Genomic DNA, 19,869 nt, shown 5'->3' with positions numbered 1-19,869 from the left:
TATTAAATGCGGTAAATAATTGTTTTTCCTGCTTAACCAATGTGTGTGTGTGTGTGTGTGTGTGTGTGTGTGTGTGTGTGTGTGTGTGTGTGTGTGTGTGTGTGTGTGTGTGGTTATGCTTATAGTTTTTACAGAAATATTTGATTTTCTGCACTTGTATTATATCAATTTTTTTCTTTGAATTTTAAAAAAATGATATTTACATGTGTAACAAGATGTAATTTGTTTTTCTTGTTAAATTCATAGAAACATTTGAAGAATGAAATTTTATATTCATATTGATTTTTCCTTTTACTCCATACCATCTTCGTATCCTTATAAACACCTATTTTTATTATTAGATTATGGTGCTGATTTATTATTATTTATTTTAATATATTTTTTGATAATTTATTCTAAATTAATTTAATTAAACCTTTATTCTACTTAATAAGACATATTGAAAGTATGTATGACATACGGCGCATTTCAAAAAAGAGATAAAAGAAGAGAAAATATAGTATTTATTTATGGTATGTCCTAAAATTTTAGAAGCAAAAGAATCAAACAATTTTTTTATTCATCTGTATATCCCCAACAGAAGTTAAATTTACATATTGAAATAATAGTATCTGTTCAAGTTTAATATCCTAATTTAATTACATATCTTGTTTTTAAATATTCGCCACGTATTTCTCCAGATCACGTTTTTATCCTATTAATTTTTTTGACAAAAAAATTTTTATTTTTATGTGATCTCTTTATTTAGATCGTTCAATTTAAGATGGAATGATCATATATTTCTTGTGCTAATTTAGGCATTTTAAAGATATCACGAAAACATACCTTTGATTTTAGTAGCAAAAATAATTCTTCTTGACAGGAAGAAAAGAATTTCTTGCAAGACAATAGTATCTTTTAAGAGGATTATGTTTGGTTCTTTTTATAAAAAAATAATTCAGGATTAAATGAAAATTCCAACACCGAAGGAAGGTCTCTTACAGAAAAACTGCTGTTGGGGGGGGGGATTATTTTAAGTGCTTTAAAGGGTTTTTTTTATTAGTTTTGTTTTATTTTCTTCATATTTTTTGGTAATACCTTTCCCAGAAAATGAGCAAAGATTTCTGCAAAGCCAGCTAGTTTTATTTTTATAGTGGCAATAGGCTTACTTATTATTGTCAGGTATTCTTCTGAACTACTAAGTTATTTTTATTGCATTTTATTTCTTGAATTCTTCTCTACACCTTCAGATATTAATAGTAAAGAATTCAACTTTTTTATAGTAATAAATTATATATTTTGCTCGTACAGTTCGCTTCTATTGTAACGAATTAAATGTTTTTTAAAGAATTGATTCCGTTGCTGTCAGACTGAATGATACTCAGTAAAGAATATCCTCCCTCCTTCGTGAAAGATTACTTTTCAAATATTTTATATTTTGTTACGAAACCTGTTGAAGCTTTAAAATAATTTTCAATACGATAAGGTTGGGAATTGTTCATATGTAGCGTTAATCATTCATACTCATTATTCTATTGCAAGTTTTATTTAATTATTGTTGCTTTATAGTATTCATATAAGTGATTTGTTAAGTATGCAATCTTGCAGAGCATTAAGTTCGTAAATATTTTATTTTTATTATGATTTTGTTAGTGAATGATCCGAATATTAAATGATTTCCTGAGAATTATTATATTTGATTTCTATTAATATCGCAAATTTAAGATATTTCCGAATTAGTGTTCGGGAAGTGAAGGTTTTGAACATTCTTCTTGGAATAATCACTAATCAATCAAAACTTGAAAGGAATTCAAAACTTGACACGGTTTAATAATGCTTTAATTAATTTGCACATAGTTCAGATAATTATTGCAATCTATGAGTTTGCATTTTTCACTTAAGAGGCAAAATTGTCATAGACTGAAATCGTGTAGAAAACTTCCTGATAACGTTTTGAAAATGGTTTCGTCTTTGATGGCTCATAGCATTATTTAATGAATAATAAGTGATGACAAAAGTATGCATCAACAAAAATATAATTTATTACTTTCTCGTATACGTAGCATAAAGAAAATATTGTATGCTTCAAAAAATTCGAACTCGAGATTGTGAAGAATCTCCTTGAATTCGAAAAACACTTTTTTTGGAAAATATCTTGTCTGTTTGTCTGTGATAAAGATAAATCAAAATGCTTTGAGCTCGATGTATAAAATTTGGTATACGGTTTTTTACACCGAATTTGTAGATTTCTTTCAAATTTTGAACAAAATCCAACAAGTGGTCGATCGTCTGTCTATTTTAATAAATATGTAAACGCGTTATCCCAAAAACGCAGTGATTTAAATATACCAAAATTGGTGTAGTGTACTTTTCACATTTTTCTGTCAGTCAGTGGTAAAAAAACGCGTCTAAAGCACAAGTTCGATTTTTGAATACTATTAACCGCATACTAATGATTAATCGCCAAAAAGACTTGCCTAAGACAGCATGATAAATTCTATAAAAGTAGTAAATTCTCGCCAAAAGTTAATATTTTGTAACTATTGTACGCCAGTGTCATGCAAGACTTTCTCTGAGATAACACTTTTATTAGAGAATATGCTAGAAAGAGTTTTGTGGAATCTACTCCCACTGTTTTGATAGTGAAATACTATAATGTTCATGAATTTGTTTTATTACAGTAATAATTGATCTTAAAAAGCTAAAGAATTAAAATAAATTGTAAAAATAAATTATGCAAATATTCTATAACAATTACATTTTTTTTCTTCTATTCTGCAGTTTTTATAATGTTAAATCAAGATTGAATAATTTTTCTGTTAAATTTCTTCTGACCATTGAATTTTTTCAGTTAATTTCTTAGATTTTCGATTTGGTTAGGGCCTGTACATGTTATTTGTGAGGGATCCCAGTACTGGAATATGTCTATCTGTGCTCATTCTTACTACATAACATGAAGCTGAATACTATTTAAATTATTTGTTATCAGGGAACTTCTGTTTCGATTTAAGTAGATATATTTTAGGTATTTTATAGCGCATTGAGAATGCAAATTTTACAAAAAACTTTAGTAATTTCATGCACACAATAAGGTCAACCAATACTTTTTGACATCTTGTAGGATATATTTATCAAGCTTATAACTTAGATTTAATTATTTGTGAACAGAACCTTAAAATTTTAGTAAAATGTATTTATAAACTGTTATTATGGTTGTTTATCATCAATTATTTATGCAGTTGGTTCCATTTTTTTTTCTGTATCACTTCACAACTTTTTTTTCTTTCTCGAGAATTTCAAAATTCTTTTCTCCTTAGTCATTTCGTTTTACAATATATATATATATATATATATATATATATATATATATATATATATATATATATATGTTACCGTTAAAGTATGTAATGCAGTTATTTCATAGAATACCTAGTTATTCCATGAAATAACTGATCGTGTCCGTTAAAGTGTGTAATATGTTATTAATTTGACACTTTAACTAGTTATTCTATGAAATAACTAGGTATTCTATAAATTAACTAATGAGAGACAGTTAAAGTGTAAAATAAACAATTTATCTAAAATGCAATTAAACTAATGATAGATAATTAAAATGAAAAAGAAGCAATTTATCTAATTTATGCAGCGTATAAATGGTATTTATGGAAACGTACCAGAAAATCATTTGTTACAACAAGGATTACTAAAATGACACTTGGAATTACAAAGAATATTATTTCTAAAACAAAAACATTTTTTTTTTTTTGACAAACTGGGTTTTACACGAACATTTTTTAAATCCCTGACCAGTACCTAAACTTTGAGTAAATGTATTTGTCGTGCGAGATATATGATCTAGATTATTTTACACTTTAACGGGCTGCAGATCGTTATTCTATGAAATAACTAGTCAAACCATGAAATACAAGAAAGTTTTACACTTTAACGGACACGATCAGTTATTTCATGGAATAACTAGGTATTCTATAAAATAACGGATTTCATACTTTAACGGTAACATATATATAATATTTAAAAATATTTACTTGCAGATTCCATTTCCTGTCTATTTCACCGTCCCTCGCAGTGAAATTCTGTGCTTTTAAATAATTCATTCCAAATCTCCGGGGCCATACATACTATATACTATCTTAGAATTGAGCAGTATGGCGTGAAGATGAATTCACGCCAAGATTTCTCCCTTCCATCTCCCCGTAATCCATTCACTCATTTTTCTTGGATGAAACAAATCAAAAGTGCTTTCGTCTTCTGCCCTACCACCAGCAAACATACTGCAAGTGAAACTTTTCTTTGCTTTTTTTTTTATTTTTTTCCTTTTCCAACATTCATTTCCATCTAAGTTCTCCTAAAGAAAATAAAAGAGTTGGTTGGCCCAGTGTTTATTTTTAAAGAACTACGCCCCGGAGCATCGTTCATTAAAATATATTCGTTCCCTTCTGCAAATAGAGTAAATAGGTTGCCGCACCACTCTAACTATACTGGGGAAACAGCCTTCTACTCAACCAGGGGGCGCTTTTATATATCTTTCCAAAATTTGGGAGCGAGCTTTTATTTATACCAGATGGTGGATGCCGCCGCCGCAAAAGACTGAAAAATTACCTCTTAGTGGAAGGCGAAATTGTTTTAGGAGGAGGGTTTTAGCCGGAGACTGGTTTTTGTCGTCTGTTTATTTTCAAATTGCGACCATGGGCGTAAATTGTGTTCCCCAGGAAATTTCCGCTTTGAAGTTACCCAGGAGATGTAATGGATGGACCTACTTTATCTCGGAGATGTATGTCTCCGCATGAATTTCTGCGTGATTATCGTTAAGAGACTTAGCCCTTTCATCGAAATTTAGGGCCTCGTACATAATGCGCTCTGCTTCTTGGTGAAGTAGAATCCTTTTCTCTTTCTTTCTGTTCTCGTTTCTCGAGATGTGTTTTTGAAAAGATCGTTCAATCAAGTTCAGTGGATATAATTAGACGAGGGAATCTATTATTAGCATTAAGTTAACGATTTTGACAATTGGAAGATGGGTTCTGCGGTTTGATTTTGTTTTGGATTGTTTGGTTAGAAAAACAAAAATTATCTCCTGTGGCATTTTGAGGTAAAAATTCTGTCAATTTTGAGAATCTATTAGTATTTTCCGTTTTGAAATATGAAGAGAATAATTTCATCTTAAGCCAGGAGATCAAAAATATACTTCACTTTAACTATTTTAAACTGATTGGTTATAGTTTGTTTACTGGGTCCTCATCTGAGATTTGTACAAAACTAAATATAGGCCGATACAAATGAGTGGTTTTTAAGCTGTCTAAGGTATTGAAGGCAAAGGAAATTAAATTTCCAACACGTATGAAAAATTTAGAAATATGGAAACATTTGAATATAGATTTTCTTCTATTATAACTTTGGCAGGTTGATTGAATTTGATTAAAATATTGTGTGCTTTTAGTCAAACTGTAGAAATTCAAGAAGATTATGTTTAAAAAAGTGAAACCATGTCCACCTATTTAGCAAAGAAGATTGTAATGGGAGATTCAATGATTATTAATGATGTATATGATGTAAAAATGTTTAATAATGTATATAATGAAGTTTTAATGATGTATATAATGTAATAATGTTTAATGATGTATATAATGAAGTTTTAATAATGTATAAATTTCCTATTAAACTTTAAAAATAACTTTTGTTTTTAAAGGAATTCTATGTCATTTTTTCCCCCTGAAACAAAATGTAAATAAATTTAATAAAAATTGTTTTTGAAAATACACTTTTATTAATGTATTAAATGATAGGGTGTTCAGCATTTTAATTATTTTTTACATTTTAATCTTCCATTTATAAATCATTATTATAAATATTTTGTTGTCTTGAAATTAATTTTTTTTAAATTCATTATCAGCTAGTGCCACGTATATGGATCAAAAATTGATTATCTATTAATCGATTAATATAATTAAGTTTGAAACAAATGCTCTCGATCAAATCAAAATCCGATTATTAAATTAATCTTTACAAAAGTGGAGCAGATCTTTGCTAAATAAAAGGGTTTAACTAATTGTTAATAATATTAATTTCCAGTTGTTTCTTACTTTTTATTTTTACTTATATTATTTTATGTTAGGACTTCTCCACTGACTAACAAACTTTTGATAGTTCATATTGATTTCAGATCATGAACGGAAAATAGCTTGTTTTTAAAACTGCATATTGAATGTAAAATGCAGAATATATGCTCCTTGATGCCTCTTTTAATAAAACTTTATTTTCTCTCTCTCTCTTTTTTCTTTTTGTATTTATTTACTTTATCACTTTAAAAGTAATATTGTATACATATTTTGTAGGTTTTGTTACTTTAAAAAAAACCCCAACTAAGCACTGTAATTTAGACTCTGCGACGAAATATGAGTATTTTTATAATATTGAACCAACTCCAATTCATTGATCTGTACAATTGCTTTATTCTTTAGTAATTGATTTATGCAAAATACATCATGAAGATGGATTCCAGTTACATAATTACGTCTAATTATACTCACAGTTTCAAATTAAGTTTATAAAATTTGTTATCTAAACATGAAATAAAAAAATCTTTGTTTTAAATTTAATACGGCGTCAATAACAGACTTTTAATAAAACTGGAGCGTATCTGCATGTATTATTAACTTTGTTTCAACTAAATTTAATTTTTCCAGAATTATAATAAAAGTGACTATTGGAAAAGAAATAAATTTGAGAATGAAACAGTTAGATGGAATAATTAAAAAAAAAAAAAAAAAAAAAGATAAGCATTGTTTTCATCATTTGTTCTTCAAATATAAAATTTTATTATAAAAATTTTAATTAAAAGCCACTCTTCCGTATTCGTTATTTGTTGCTCTTCATATCAACATCGTGATATTCTTTGGAATATTGCGCTGTTTACCCCTTGTTTTCCTCGACTGGTGTCGTTCGGAGTCGACACTAAAAAGTGGCTGTTATTTGGCTCATTGATTCGCTCACGATTTGCTCGAGGCTTTCTTGTACAAGTAGCACCTCGACCCGTTAAACTTTGAATACCGCCGTGGCGTGACATAAACTCGAATGATGGATTATGAGCAAATAAACAAATATATTAATAAAAATACTAATTCTGTTTAATGCCATTTAATTTTTCAAAATGAAAGAGAGAAGTTGTTACGCAAGTCTAGAAAATATTCCAAAAGTATTCAGGAAGTAAAAACATTTTCAGTTGAGTTGAAAAATTGTTTCCTCAAAATTATCGTATTCTTCTTTAATTATAATGGCCATTAAATGAAAAGTGTTTGCTGTACATCTTATAGAAAGTCGTATTCAGGAAGAAAAAACATTTTTAGTTGAATTGAGAAACAATGTTTTCTCATGATTATTGTATTCTTCTTTAATTATAACGCCCATTAAATGAAAAGTTTTTGTTGTACATCTTATTAGAATATTTAATAATATATAATAGGAAATATTCCTGTATTTTATTGCACAAACGAATACAAAGTTATTGAATGCATAATTAACTATATGCAAATTTAAAGCTTAATGGTGTTACGAATTCTCAGTTTTGGTTTCATAAATCACTTCTGGTTTCATAAATAAATATTTTAAAAGCTTTGTTTAAGCAGAATGGCAACTAGAAAATATGTTTTTAAATTAGACGAAGAATAACTAAGTAAAAGACTTTAAGAAATGATTCATATTTAATCATCTCATTGTTTAAAATTTAATAAAAAATAAAACAGCTGCATCAGAATAAGAAATGAAATTTTTGATTTATTCAATTCCTTCAAATTAATTTGTGGCTTTTTTCCTATCTTGCATTTTTATGACTAGCGAAATCTGTTGAGAATGTCAGAATTATATTTCATTAATCATAATCATTAATCGATTTGTTCATTATATAGTAGTTTTTATTTTTATTTTGAAGATTTACTCATTTTAGGATTTGTGTTATAAAAATTCCTTGATAGGGAAGTGCAATTTTTAAAAGATATTTTTAATATATCTTATCCTTAAAATAGAATATTTTTTTTAAATGTGTAAATTGAATAAAACGAGAATATGTGATGGGTTTTTTTTTTAAATTTTATTTTAGCCACCACATAACGGATGGATTTTTTTTACTCGAATCACATTTAATATTTAACAATGAAATTTAATATTTGAAATATTTTAATTTTTCGCCCTTCAATGTCAGTGTCAATAGAGCTCTTTCAAAAACAGTAGATTGTAGAATTTTTATTCGTTAATACCATCTTATAAATACTCGGACTAACTTCCAAAAAAATTATTATGCGTTAAAAACTATATATACATATTATTTCCAAAACAATTACATTTTACATATAAAGTAAATGATTTATTACATTTTGATATAAAAATGTTCTCAATAGTAAATAAATGAATATTTTGTCCATGCTCAAAATATAAAGCATGCTGAATTATGGAACTCTCGTTAATACATCGTTATAGAGTGGCCTCTCAACGATGTGTTGAAGCAGTTTTAATGTAATAAACTGAGCAATTCGATGAACATCATCGTTGAAATAGTATATGCGTTAATCAACAAGGTTTGGATCTGTTATTTTATTGATGCTTTTGAGGGCTAGCTTTATATTTTTTTTAGCGTTTTTATTCTTCTTCTTAAGAAGATTTAAACTTCACAGTCATTTACCACCAGAGAACTGCCCTTCTAAAAGCAATTGTTAAGTTTCTAAAAAAGTGTTTATTATTCAAAAAAGCAATTGCATACACACACATGCGAGAAAAAAAAAATTGCAAGTTAAAGTTCTTTCTTTGTTGTGAACCTGTGTCTTAAAAATGTTATAAATATGGGTGGAGTCTGTAACCCGTTTTAAAAGTACCCTTCCTTTTTTTATTTTTATTGCGACCTTCCGCTTCGTTTATTCAAGTTGCAGGTGTAGCATTTTTCTTATTGTCTTTCAGCTGTGCCTTTGTAAATAAGATGGATCTTAAAAAAATTATCACTTTGAGATCGTAAGTGTAAGTCTGAGATGTGTACGTTGAATTTAAAAAAGAAGTTGCTGTCCAAAAATAGGGGCAGGTGCTGCGATCGGCAGGTGCACGTCAGACATCATATCAGACTGATTAAGAGAAGTACTTAAGTTTTTGTGTTTATGGGGAACGTATAGAAATTCTGCTTTGGTATTCGAACTGCATCCATGAATTCAGAACTCTAAGTTTCCTCATAGCACTTCTATAGCAAACATGGAATGTGGGATTTACTGAATTACCAAAGTTCTTGCTCAAAAAAAAAAAAAAAAAAAAAAAAATCGGGAGGAAGTTTATTTGGAGATGGCTCATAGAATTTCTATAGCGAACGTGGAATAAGAGACGTACTGAATTACCAATTTTTTTTTTTTTTTTTTTTTTTTTTTTTGAGATAGAAAAAGAGCAAGATTATTTGGAGATGGCTTTTAAAATTTATATTTTGTTTGGATATTTTTGTGCACAGTTAATGTTGTTTTAGTTCGATATAGCCACTTAACCCTTTGGCTAATTTGATGTATCAGTGCGTCATGCATTTGTTTGAGCAAAGACGCACATGACGTTCTGATACGTCATTGAAACTGAGACGGGTATATATAATGTTGGAGTATATATAATGAATAATACGAATTCAATTAATTCTTGCGTAAAATCCACTGCCCTTACTTGCCCACAAAATAAAATATGCTCCAGAAGCAAAAAAAATTTCAAATAAATGCGTACCCAAAGGGTTAAACGGTTATCAGTGACGTATTTTCATAATTCTGTAAAATATTCTTCCATATTCAAAGAATTAAATAATATGCATTTAGAAATATTGAAATATAATGAAACTTTTACGTAAAATTAATCTCTCTATGGTTTATACTTCGTTATAAATGTAACTTCTCATGCATAATTGCCGTTACCTATTGGAATATATTTTTTCCATGCCAATAGATGACAATATATTTTATTAAGACTTTCCAAGATATACGTTGTCATATCTATTACTTGTTCTAGAAATTGGATAATGTTGATCAATTGCTCATTACTTTGAAGGGTTAAAGATACATTCATTATTGTTAATTGGTCATTACTTTGAATGGTTATAGATACATTCATTATTGTCAATTGGCCACTTCTTTGAATGGTTATAGATACATTCATTATTGTTAATTGGTCATTACTTTGAATGGTTATAGATACATTCATTCTTGTTAATTGGTCATTACTATGAATGGTTATAGATACATTCATTATTATAATTCATTTATAACTCAAATGCCACCGCTAGAACTTTCTTAATTCTAGTTCCAGCAACAACAAAAGAATTAAAATATGTCGATTGTTATGTAGAATCATCTGTTCCACGCAACAGTTTTCCCTTACATAACCAGACATCTCTTACATAACTTTCTTCCATTTATTCATTGCGGGATTACTTAATAAGCACCAGCATTCACATTGCTAAGATTATGTGATGCAATTATATCATTTCTCGGCTACTTGATGATTAGTGCGTAGTGTATCTGCGAACAGTTGATTTTTTTCCCCCTTGAATTGAAAACCTGGATTAAAATAAGACAACCACAGTTATTTTTTTTAAGTGACCTGACCGAAACGAAATGCAACTATGTGTTTGGCGAGCCAGCCTGTCGCCAAAGGCCGTCAGTATAAGGCATTTATAATGACTCTTAAACGATTCGGCAATGTAAGAGACATCAAAAGAAGGAAACCTCACAAATGCATATGGGGCAGTTTTTCAAATAGTGCATCTGAACAGGATCTTCGACCCCCCCCCTACATTAATTAAAAACTTTGCATACAGATATATACTATAATAACAACTTGGCGAATATAAAACTTCGCCAAAAATAATACAATCGAAGAGATATCCCTCCTCACTTAAATAAAACAGGAGAAACTTGTATGCTCTTTTTGTGCTCTTTACACAAATTCAGTGTAAAAAATAACTGTTAGATGATAAATAGCTATTTCGATTTAAAAAATTTTGCAGTACGTATTTTTTTACAATATGTGATTATTATTAATCAGTTAGAAATGATATCTATTAAAAATATTTTTGTAACAATAAGTTCGTGTTATTTTCTGATACTTCATTTGATAATAGATCAGATTCATTAATAAATTTCTTGTACAAAATCATATAAAATACGGAATGCCATCTCTTTTTAGTATAGAAGTTTTACTTAAGATTACTTTTGAGGTTCTAATTTAAGATTTTGTGATAAAAGAAATCGTAAGTAAATTTTTCAAGTATAAGAAAAAAGAGCATTATTTCTCATCTTGCTGTAAAGTTTTTCTTTAATATCGATAAATAATATTTTATGGTTTGTTCTTCTTTATATTTTTTGAATTATTTAATAAGGGCGCTAAAAATCTGTGAAATGCTTATTTTTACGAACCTTATTTTGTTCTTGAATTTTCAGCAACAATTGATAACAGTTTTTTTTTTTTCTTTCTTTTTCTTTTTTGTGGACATATTCAACTTTTTATTACAATTAGTTTCAGGAAAAAACGCTGATCTCGAAATTTTTAACAATTATTTTGATCTAAATTTAAAAACAGTTCTCTTCTATCAGGTTACTAATTTAAAATTCATCCGCAGTTCTTTGTTCATATATATATATATATATATATATATATATATATATATATATATATATATATATATATAAAAGCAGAACAGGCCTTATTAATTATATCCAAACCTTTCTTCCGCATTTAATGATCACAAGTAATGCATTTCAAAATCATCGTTAACTGCAGGTTGTATTTTTATTTGCAGTGAAAACAATCGAGTATTCATTAAGTATTTTTCACATTATGTACATAGATTACATTTTTGTGTTTTATATAAATTTTTTATGAACCGTTTCGTTGCAGACTTGAAAAATACAAATCCGTATTACAACCTGTAAGATAGTGTTTCTTGTGAAGCATGCTGAATTTTTCATGCTCATTTTCTATTCATGCACGCTTACCTTCCGAATTTACATGATGAATAATGAATTCTCCCAAGCTTTTATCGTTTGGTATTCGAGATGTTCCATTTACTTCCAGGGAGACTTCGGAATCAGCAATGGAATAAAAATCGATTCCGAGCACACAGAGGAGTCGATAAGCTACCGTTCCCTGATGGGATTTAATTTTCTTCACGTATCTCAGCTGTTTCAACTTTCCCCTAACGCCTAACATGAATTTGTGTACACACCTGTCGATAGAGAAACGCTGCTATCAAAGAGAAACGTGCTTCATATCTGCAACTGGAATGGAATATATACATTCTGCCCTTTCTCGTACTGAAAGGGTTTATTTCCAACTAACCACTTTTTTTTCTTTTATGAAATATATAGTAACGCTATTAAAGTTCACACTTATATTTCGTATTTGAATTGAATTTTAAATAGGAAAGCAATTGTTTTATTATTATTCGTCAGCTTATTTCTTTGATTAAATAATATTCGTACCTCCTTATCTATTTAATCTGAGAAATAATTTTGAATTTCTGTAACAGCCATTAAGCATATTTTATTGCAGAATGATTTGCTCATCCTCTTGTCTACTTGACCCTTCTGTGACCTTTTAAACGCGAATGCATGTTCTTGAAACGAACTCGCTACTTTTATGTAAAATTAGCCGCCTTTGGCGACCAGCCGATTGGCCAATCTTAATGCACGTTAAAATATTAATAATTAAATATTTTATAGAACTCTCATTTTAATTGCTTCTTCATTAAAATATTTTAAAACTTCAAATTTTGATAGCCATATAATTCACTCATAATATTATAAAGGCCTTCAGTCATAACGTAATAAGTTCTCTCTAAGTTCTCGTAGAATTTATGCTTTAAATTAAAGTGGAAAGAATTAATCTGCAATTAATATAATTATATTTTTTACTGAAACAAAGCATTTTTTTTTTTATAATATGATTACTGAAAACAGAGTCACTACGCGTTTAAACTTTATGGGCACTAAAAATATATATATCTTAATTTATGTTCTAGTTGAAACCACAATCCCAGTCGTTCCTTTAAAAATTTTGGTTCACTATTGTTGAAATGACTTACTAGATTTTAACGTTACCGAGTTTCTTTTTCCTCTGAACATCTGTAATTTTTTCTGGAATTGTTCTATCACTGTTAACGGAGGTCCACTGCCCCGAAAGTTGTTTCGTCTTGTAGTTTGGAAAGCGAGTTGATGACACGAATGAGATTTTTGTCATTCGATAGTAATTTAAAATTACAAAGTCTGTTCTTTAGCCGTGCTTAATGTAACTGCAATCCAAGAACATACCAAACTTAAAGTAATTATGTACTAGCTTATCAAATGAATCTTCAAGTACTTTTTAATGTTATTGCGTAAGAAGATCTATTACTAGAAAAAAGCTCATTTCTACTTAAAAATATCGGAAAATTATATAATACTGAAGAAAACGAATGTGCTGAAGTTTGAAAACAAGAATCTAACATATGTTCATTACATACTAATTTCATATAGTTTATGTCACATTCTTATAAATATATTTGCATTGTGCAGGTAAAGATCCGAGTTTTGGGAAAATATTCCTTAATAATATGAATAGAAGAATAAAAATTCTTGAGAATTGTAGATGACTCATTTGAAATTTTTCACTCAAGTATCGGCTGAGATTTAACTGTTTCTGAAGATGCATGATTGATATAGTTTATCTAACATATCTATTTGCTTATCAATATTTTGAATTAATTTTACACTAAATTTAAAAGACAGCTTCGTAGATATTTGTACCCTATAATTAAATTGATAAAATATACTGAGCTAAAAGTAAGCCTTCTAAAATATTTTTGTTACAAAGTAACTAGATAAATAAAACGAAATAAAAATTAGAATAAACCAGCGGGAGTGGTCTGCCTGAAACTTTATCGCATACTCTCCAAATCCTCCAGTCATCAATCACCGCATGAAATTGTGATCTTGGATAATACCATGAATTCTTTGCATGGCATTGGTGAATGATATTTACGATATATAGATCTTTGATGTTTGTTAATCTATCATTTTTATTGAATCTTTTACGAGGATAATATTTTGGACACTTTTTTGCTGGTTGATCTATACGAAAATTTGATCGATCCATTGTTGAATGTGGTCCAAAATTCGATAGATATATCTACACTATAGATTTTAAATATGTGTACCGAATTTTATCCATATAGCTCTCTTTGTTTTGTAATTATCTTTTAACTTATATTTGAACAGCAGGAGGGACAGACTCTGAATGAATTTTCTCAAAATTTGATAGAAATCTACAAATTTAGTGTAACAACCTTGTACTAAATTTCATCCGTTTCGCTCAAAGAGTTTTTGAGTTATCTTTGTCGCAAACAGGCAGAGAGACATAATGCTGAAAATGTGCTTTTCGAATTTAAGGAGATCTAAAATGTGGGATTTCAAATTTCGATTATTTTTTTTTTAACTATTACAATACCTTCTCTTTGTATATATCAAGAAAGTAAAAATTGATGACTAGACACTAAAATAATTGAATAAATTAAAAAGAAGAAGATGGCATTTGATTGTTAATTCTAAGTAATGATGGTGGGGAAAGAATATTGAGAAATTTAAATATAAAATCTCATGCTTTTGATGAGAAAAGTGTTTCTCTTGATTATTGCTTCCACCAACCTTGTTTATATTTCATAAAACGTCTATGATTCCTGATGCAAATAAACCGCTGTAAAGCAAAATCAGATTATATATATATAAATATTCTCTTCTCTTTATTTCTACAAAATAAGCTGCTTTCCTTTTGTTTTCTTTACTATTTTCCTCCATGAATTTTCCATTCCGAAAATGGTAATTACATCGATTGAGATTTTTAAAATGATAGAACTTTATATTTCCTGCAAAGCATTCTTCTGCTGTGTTTCATATCCAGTGCATCAGTTGAATGCAAATCTAATTGCAGTGCAGTTCTCTTCTACACAACAACTAGCTTTTTTATTGACTTCTTCATTTTAAAAACGAAAGAAAGAAAGCAAGAAATAATTCCCCCTCGCCCTGGATAGTTTTTCTTAGGCAATATATCTCTCTCCGTGGAACCTGTTTCGTTTTAGAAGTATATTTTTACGCACCACGAACCTAACACACTTCGCTCTCTCGTTAATGCATACGTACCCTGTTATTTCACCTTGGCTTTAGTAGCTGTTCTCTTTCTTTTTTCCCTATCGTTATTGTCCTTAGAGGACACTTTTACAACCGCTATCAGATAGGGAAGCGTGTTTGTAAGGAGAGGGGTAGACGCAAAATTTGATCGCCTTGCTTAAGAAACAGGCGCCAGTCAGTCATGTCTGGCAAGGGAAAACTGCATTCAGATAGGGGTGAATGACCAACTTTGTTGTAAATATATGTGTATAATAATAATAAAAAGAAAGAATTAGAAAACAACAAGAAGTGGTAAGGCAACGTTCGGAAGGGGGAGGTAGGTAGTGTACGCACGACTTGCGACTTAAGGTTGTAGTAGTTGTTGAATTGACGCCACTTTTTTTCTTCCTCTTCGGGCTATTATTATTATTCTTTTTATTATTATTATTTCTTTTCTATCCTTGACAGATTTCAGCGCGTTTTTATCCAATTTTTCTTGTAATCCTCGTGTTTGACGCATTGTCTGCTGCAGCTGACATTTGCCTAAATGTCTAGGTTGGGTGTTTTGTGTTTGATGGCGATTGCGCAACAATTGGGTCGTCTGGATGCCTTTTGGCCTCACGTGAGACGGTGAGATAGTAGCGTGCATGCTTTCGGTGTCAGATTTTAATCGTGTTGTTGAGATAAAACTGATAAAAATATAAGCTAGAGCTGATGACTTGAATGTGATGATTTTCAAGATGAAAAAGTCTGTGCAGTTAATATGAAAACATAAGTGTAATTGCAACAATATAGGATTTTATTTTTGACTGTTTGGCTGTAAATCGAATTCTCAGTTATATTATTAAAACTAAAATTTGTAATGAAGTAAAATCCATCAATCTGCTGATTCCTATGCCGTAAAAGATATGTATTAGACATTAGTTATTTTCTGTCTGAATGTAGAAGTGAATCTTATATTTCAGATCTATTTAATTCCTTGTTCTCAACTTTTGTTGATAGAGGTATTTATTCCGTTTCCAATTCTGAAATAAATAAGTTCCGATAATACTTGCGCACTTATTTATATCGGAATTTCACCACTAATTAATGAAATTTTTTATTGAGTATCGAATTTTATTTTTTTATTGAGTTGGAATACTGACCCGTTTATCCTTTCTTATATGTTTTATAGTTCCAATGATTTTTGCAAAGTGTATATAGTGTTTTTAAAATATTCTATGTATGGAATATGGAAAGAAAAAAAAATCTTGTTTTGGAGAATGTTTGAATAAAAAAAAACGACCGAAATCAAACTATCTCAATACTACTTTTCGAAAATGTAACAATTATCTATGAGTCACTTCTATTGAATTAAAATTTACCTTAAGTAGATTAAATTTGATTTATTAATTAAATGTATAATTTTATTGAATCGGAAATAAAATTTAAACTATATAAATTTAAAAATAATGATTCTTTTAATGTATCGCTGGCTAGAATTTTATTTACCTTCAATTCAGCATTTCATGTACTGCATTCAAGTAATAAATAGCCATTAACATTATTATTTATTGATTCTCATTGTCTATTAGTAAAATGTACATAATTTGTCTATAAGTTCTCTAGTGGAGGGCTTAAATGAGTAAGTAATGCGCTATTTTTATTTATTTATTTATTCCATGTTGATATTTAGCTGCAGAAGTTGAAATTATTGGAATCGTGATACCGAGACTTGCGCCTGTGCATCCTTATTCCATGTCACTTTATTTCTTACATTCATCATATTATCAACTGACGATCATTAAAACAATAAATAAGTCATGACTTAGTAACCTTATTGAGTTATCATAATTTGGTTAATATTAAGAAATTCAAGTTACAGTGATTTGTTATTTTTCTTAAATGATCGCGGGAAAATTAAATAGGAAAAGAAAGTTATAAGTTATCAATTTATAGCCTCTATACCAGTGATTTTTTGATAACGATTCTTAGCAGTAACAGATTAATTCTTAAAGATTCTATACATAAGTACGTTGTGAGATAAGACAGTTTGGGATTGAATTATATAGTACATTCCGATTATTTTAATAAATTAAAATCTTAAATGAATTTTCGAAGTTTTGAAATGGATAAACTTGGTGTTGTAGTTTTATAAGCTGAAATATCAATGTGATTTACGTTACCTATTTTATTGAGAAGCAGAAATGACTTTTTATAATTTAATTACTGTCTTTTTACAATAGTTAATTTAAATATTGTAATATAATTATATTTAAAAATAGTTAAAAATGCTAATTACCTTTGGGTTTATCATTCATTATTTATTTTAATAATAGATTGATATAAATATTAGCTCAAGTTTTTATTTACTTAATTTCTCTTAAAAGCTTGAATATGTGTATGATTTGTTAACCTCGTTTTTAATATACTTCTTAATATCCAAGTATTTGTTCCTTTTTTTTTCTTCATCTACAGAGGTATGTGAAATTTTATTAATTTTACTCTGATAGAAACAAAAAATTTCAATTTAGTCAATATCATAATGAGAAGTTACGGCCTTTGAGTTTCTTTTGTAGCATTTTTTAACTCCTACTGAATAACTGACGTCCTATGAATGAAAGTGCGGACAATTATATCACAGAATACGCACATTTGTTTTAATTCCACCAATTGATTTACATTATTTCACATGCTTCATTTCTTTATTGTCCGTGAACTTTGTCATAATTAAAAAAATATAAAAGTTTTGCTTCCTGATAAATTCTCAGTCAAGTAAATCGAAATAAATTACCATTTAAAGTTTTACAATTGTGCATGGACGTGGCGCCATCTATTGCTTTGCTATCAAACAAACATTTGGATTTTAATTTTCGTTACATGTATGTGATATAGTTATACGAATTAAGTATTATATCATAATATTGAAGCAGATATTCGTTAATTGCTGTAAAATTTGTTCTAAGTTTCTTTAAAAATGTTTTTGTTATTATGTTAGTTACTTTAACATATTTCTATCATTTTCAGATTCTTGAAGAAACTTGTGATCCTGCTCCTAAAAGAGTTCATATAGATAATTGCTTTTCTTATCCATTTGGTATGGATCCGATGTTAATTTACTATTATTCTCATCCTCACCTGTGGGAAAATGCCTTCCAAGCCTATCCTTCTGTGATCACCAAAGATGGAAAAACCCTGTATATTCCTCCAGAAAGTTTCCCACACTTGATACAAAAAAGGTTATTTTATTTTTTATTAATTTTTAAGAAAAGTATTGTGAAGAAATACTTCATAATACTTATAATGATCACTCCAGAAAACTTATTACATATTACTTTTATGGAAATATTGAAGCAAAAAATTTAGTTTGATGAATTTAAAGTTAATCTGTAACTTATTAAAATCCAAATCTATTACTGTCATTATGAAATGAGGTTTCACTTAATGAACTAAAAGAAGTAAGGTTAAGCAATTAGGAATATGAAAATGTCTCATATTTTTTTAAGTTGTAAAATAATCTCAAAACATTAATTAAAATTTGTTTCATTTTAATTAATTTTAAATTTTATTTCGTTAGAATCTAATTTAGGGTGGCCTTTCACCTTTAAATTAATATTTACATATATTTTATTAAAAAAAGGAGAGGGGAAGGAAGGTAAGCAATTTCAGATATAACATTGGTTTTTGAATAATATTTATTGCATTACACGCTTATTCTAATTCATAAATAAGAAAAATATACTGCATTATTTTCTGAGTTGCAGGTAATATCGTAAAGATATTTCAGTATCTCTAAACGGTAATAGTGTATTAACAGGAAGCTAACTATTGCAACCAATTATTAATTGGAGAAGGGGGGGGCATAGAATGTCTTGTTAATTTGTTGACTGTATACCTCAATGGCATGCAGTTATTTTAGAAATTTACCAATAGCTTGTGATTAATATACAAATACATTCTAGACTGTTGTACATGATTTCTATTTTATTGCTCAGTTTTTTTAAAAATAATGTTTGATGCTTTTATGTAAACATTTTACGTATTATTTTTTAACTTTAAGATGGAATTCATAATTTACCATGAACTCTCTTAAGAAAATAATGAAAAATACATTTATTATCTGTTCCAGACATTAAATCCAACAAAAAACTCAAAAGCAAAATTTGAATTTAGAATTATTAAGTAATAATAAATAGTATATAATTTTTAAAATTTATGAACAGTAATATAGTTTATGATATAAAATTATGCAAGAATTGTGAAGCAAAATTTATTATCAGTTTGACATTTAATTTATTAAAACTTTATGATTATTGTTTCATTCAGAAATAATCTTTGCATTTTATAATTTTAATATAATTTTCAATTTTATGTTTATATGTATGTCTATACAGTTTAATTTTTTTTAATTGCAAAAATAATAATATAAAGAATTTCAGAACTGTTGGGAAATTCTGAAATTTTAATATAACTTTTTCTCTCCATTAAATCTATCAAAAATTATAAAATAGGACTAGTCATAAAATTTGGTACAATATAAACTTACTAATATAAAATAGATCATTGTCAGGAATTTGAAAAAAATCAAGAATATATATATATAATAAAAGGCTATAAAATTTTGTACAACAACTGTATTTTCCTATCTAATTGTGTCATAATGAAGGGGAGGGGGAAACAAGCGTTCTCTCTTTATATGATAATTTTGTTCAAAAATGTATTGTATAAAAAATAATAAATTTTTATTTGTTAGCTT

The 19,869-nt window shown here is 28.3% G+C and overlaps 1 protein-coding gene across 2 annotated transcripts in view; it reads left to right on the top strand.

Annotated features, from left to right (window-relative positions):
• The window catches only part of LOC129966055 (ski oncogene-like), a 174,381-nt gene that overhangs the window by 147,701 nt on the left and 6,811 nt on the right, over nucleotides 1–19,869 (top strand). For both annotated transcript variants that reach the window (XM_056080412.1, XM_056080411.1), the window contains exon 2: nucleotides 18,141–18,352. In XM_056080412.1, the coding sequence (XP_055936387.1) occupies nucleotides 18,141–18,352 (212 nt within the window). The remainder of the gene's footprint in view (nucleotides 1–18,140; nucleotides 18,353–19,869) is intronic.

The sequence above is a fragment of the Argiope bruennichi genome, chromosome 4 (assembly GCF_947563725.1).
Source record: "Argiope bruennichi chromosome 4, qqArgBrue1.1, whole genome shotgun sequence".
NCBI classification, from domain to species: Eukaryota; Metazoa; Arthropoda; class Arachnida; order Araneae; family Araneidae; genus Argiope; species Argiope bruennichi.
This window is presented reverse-complemented; position numbering and strand designations above follow the sequence as displayed.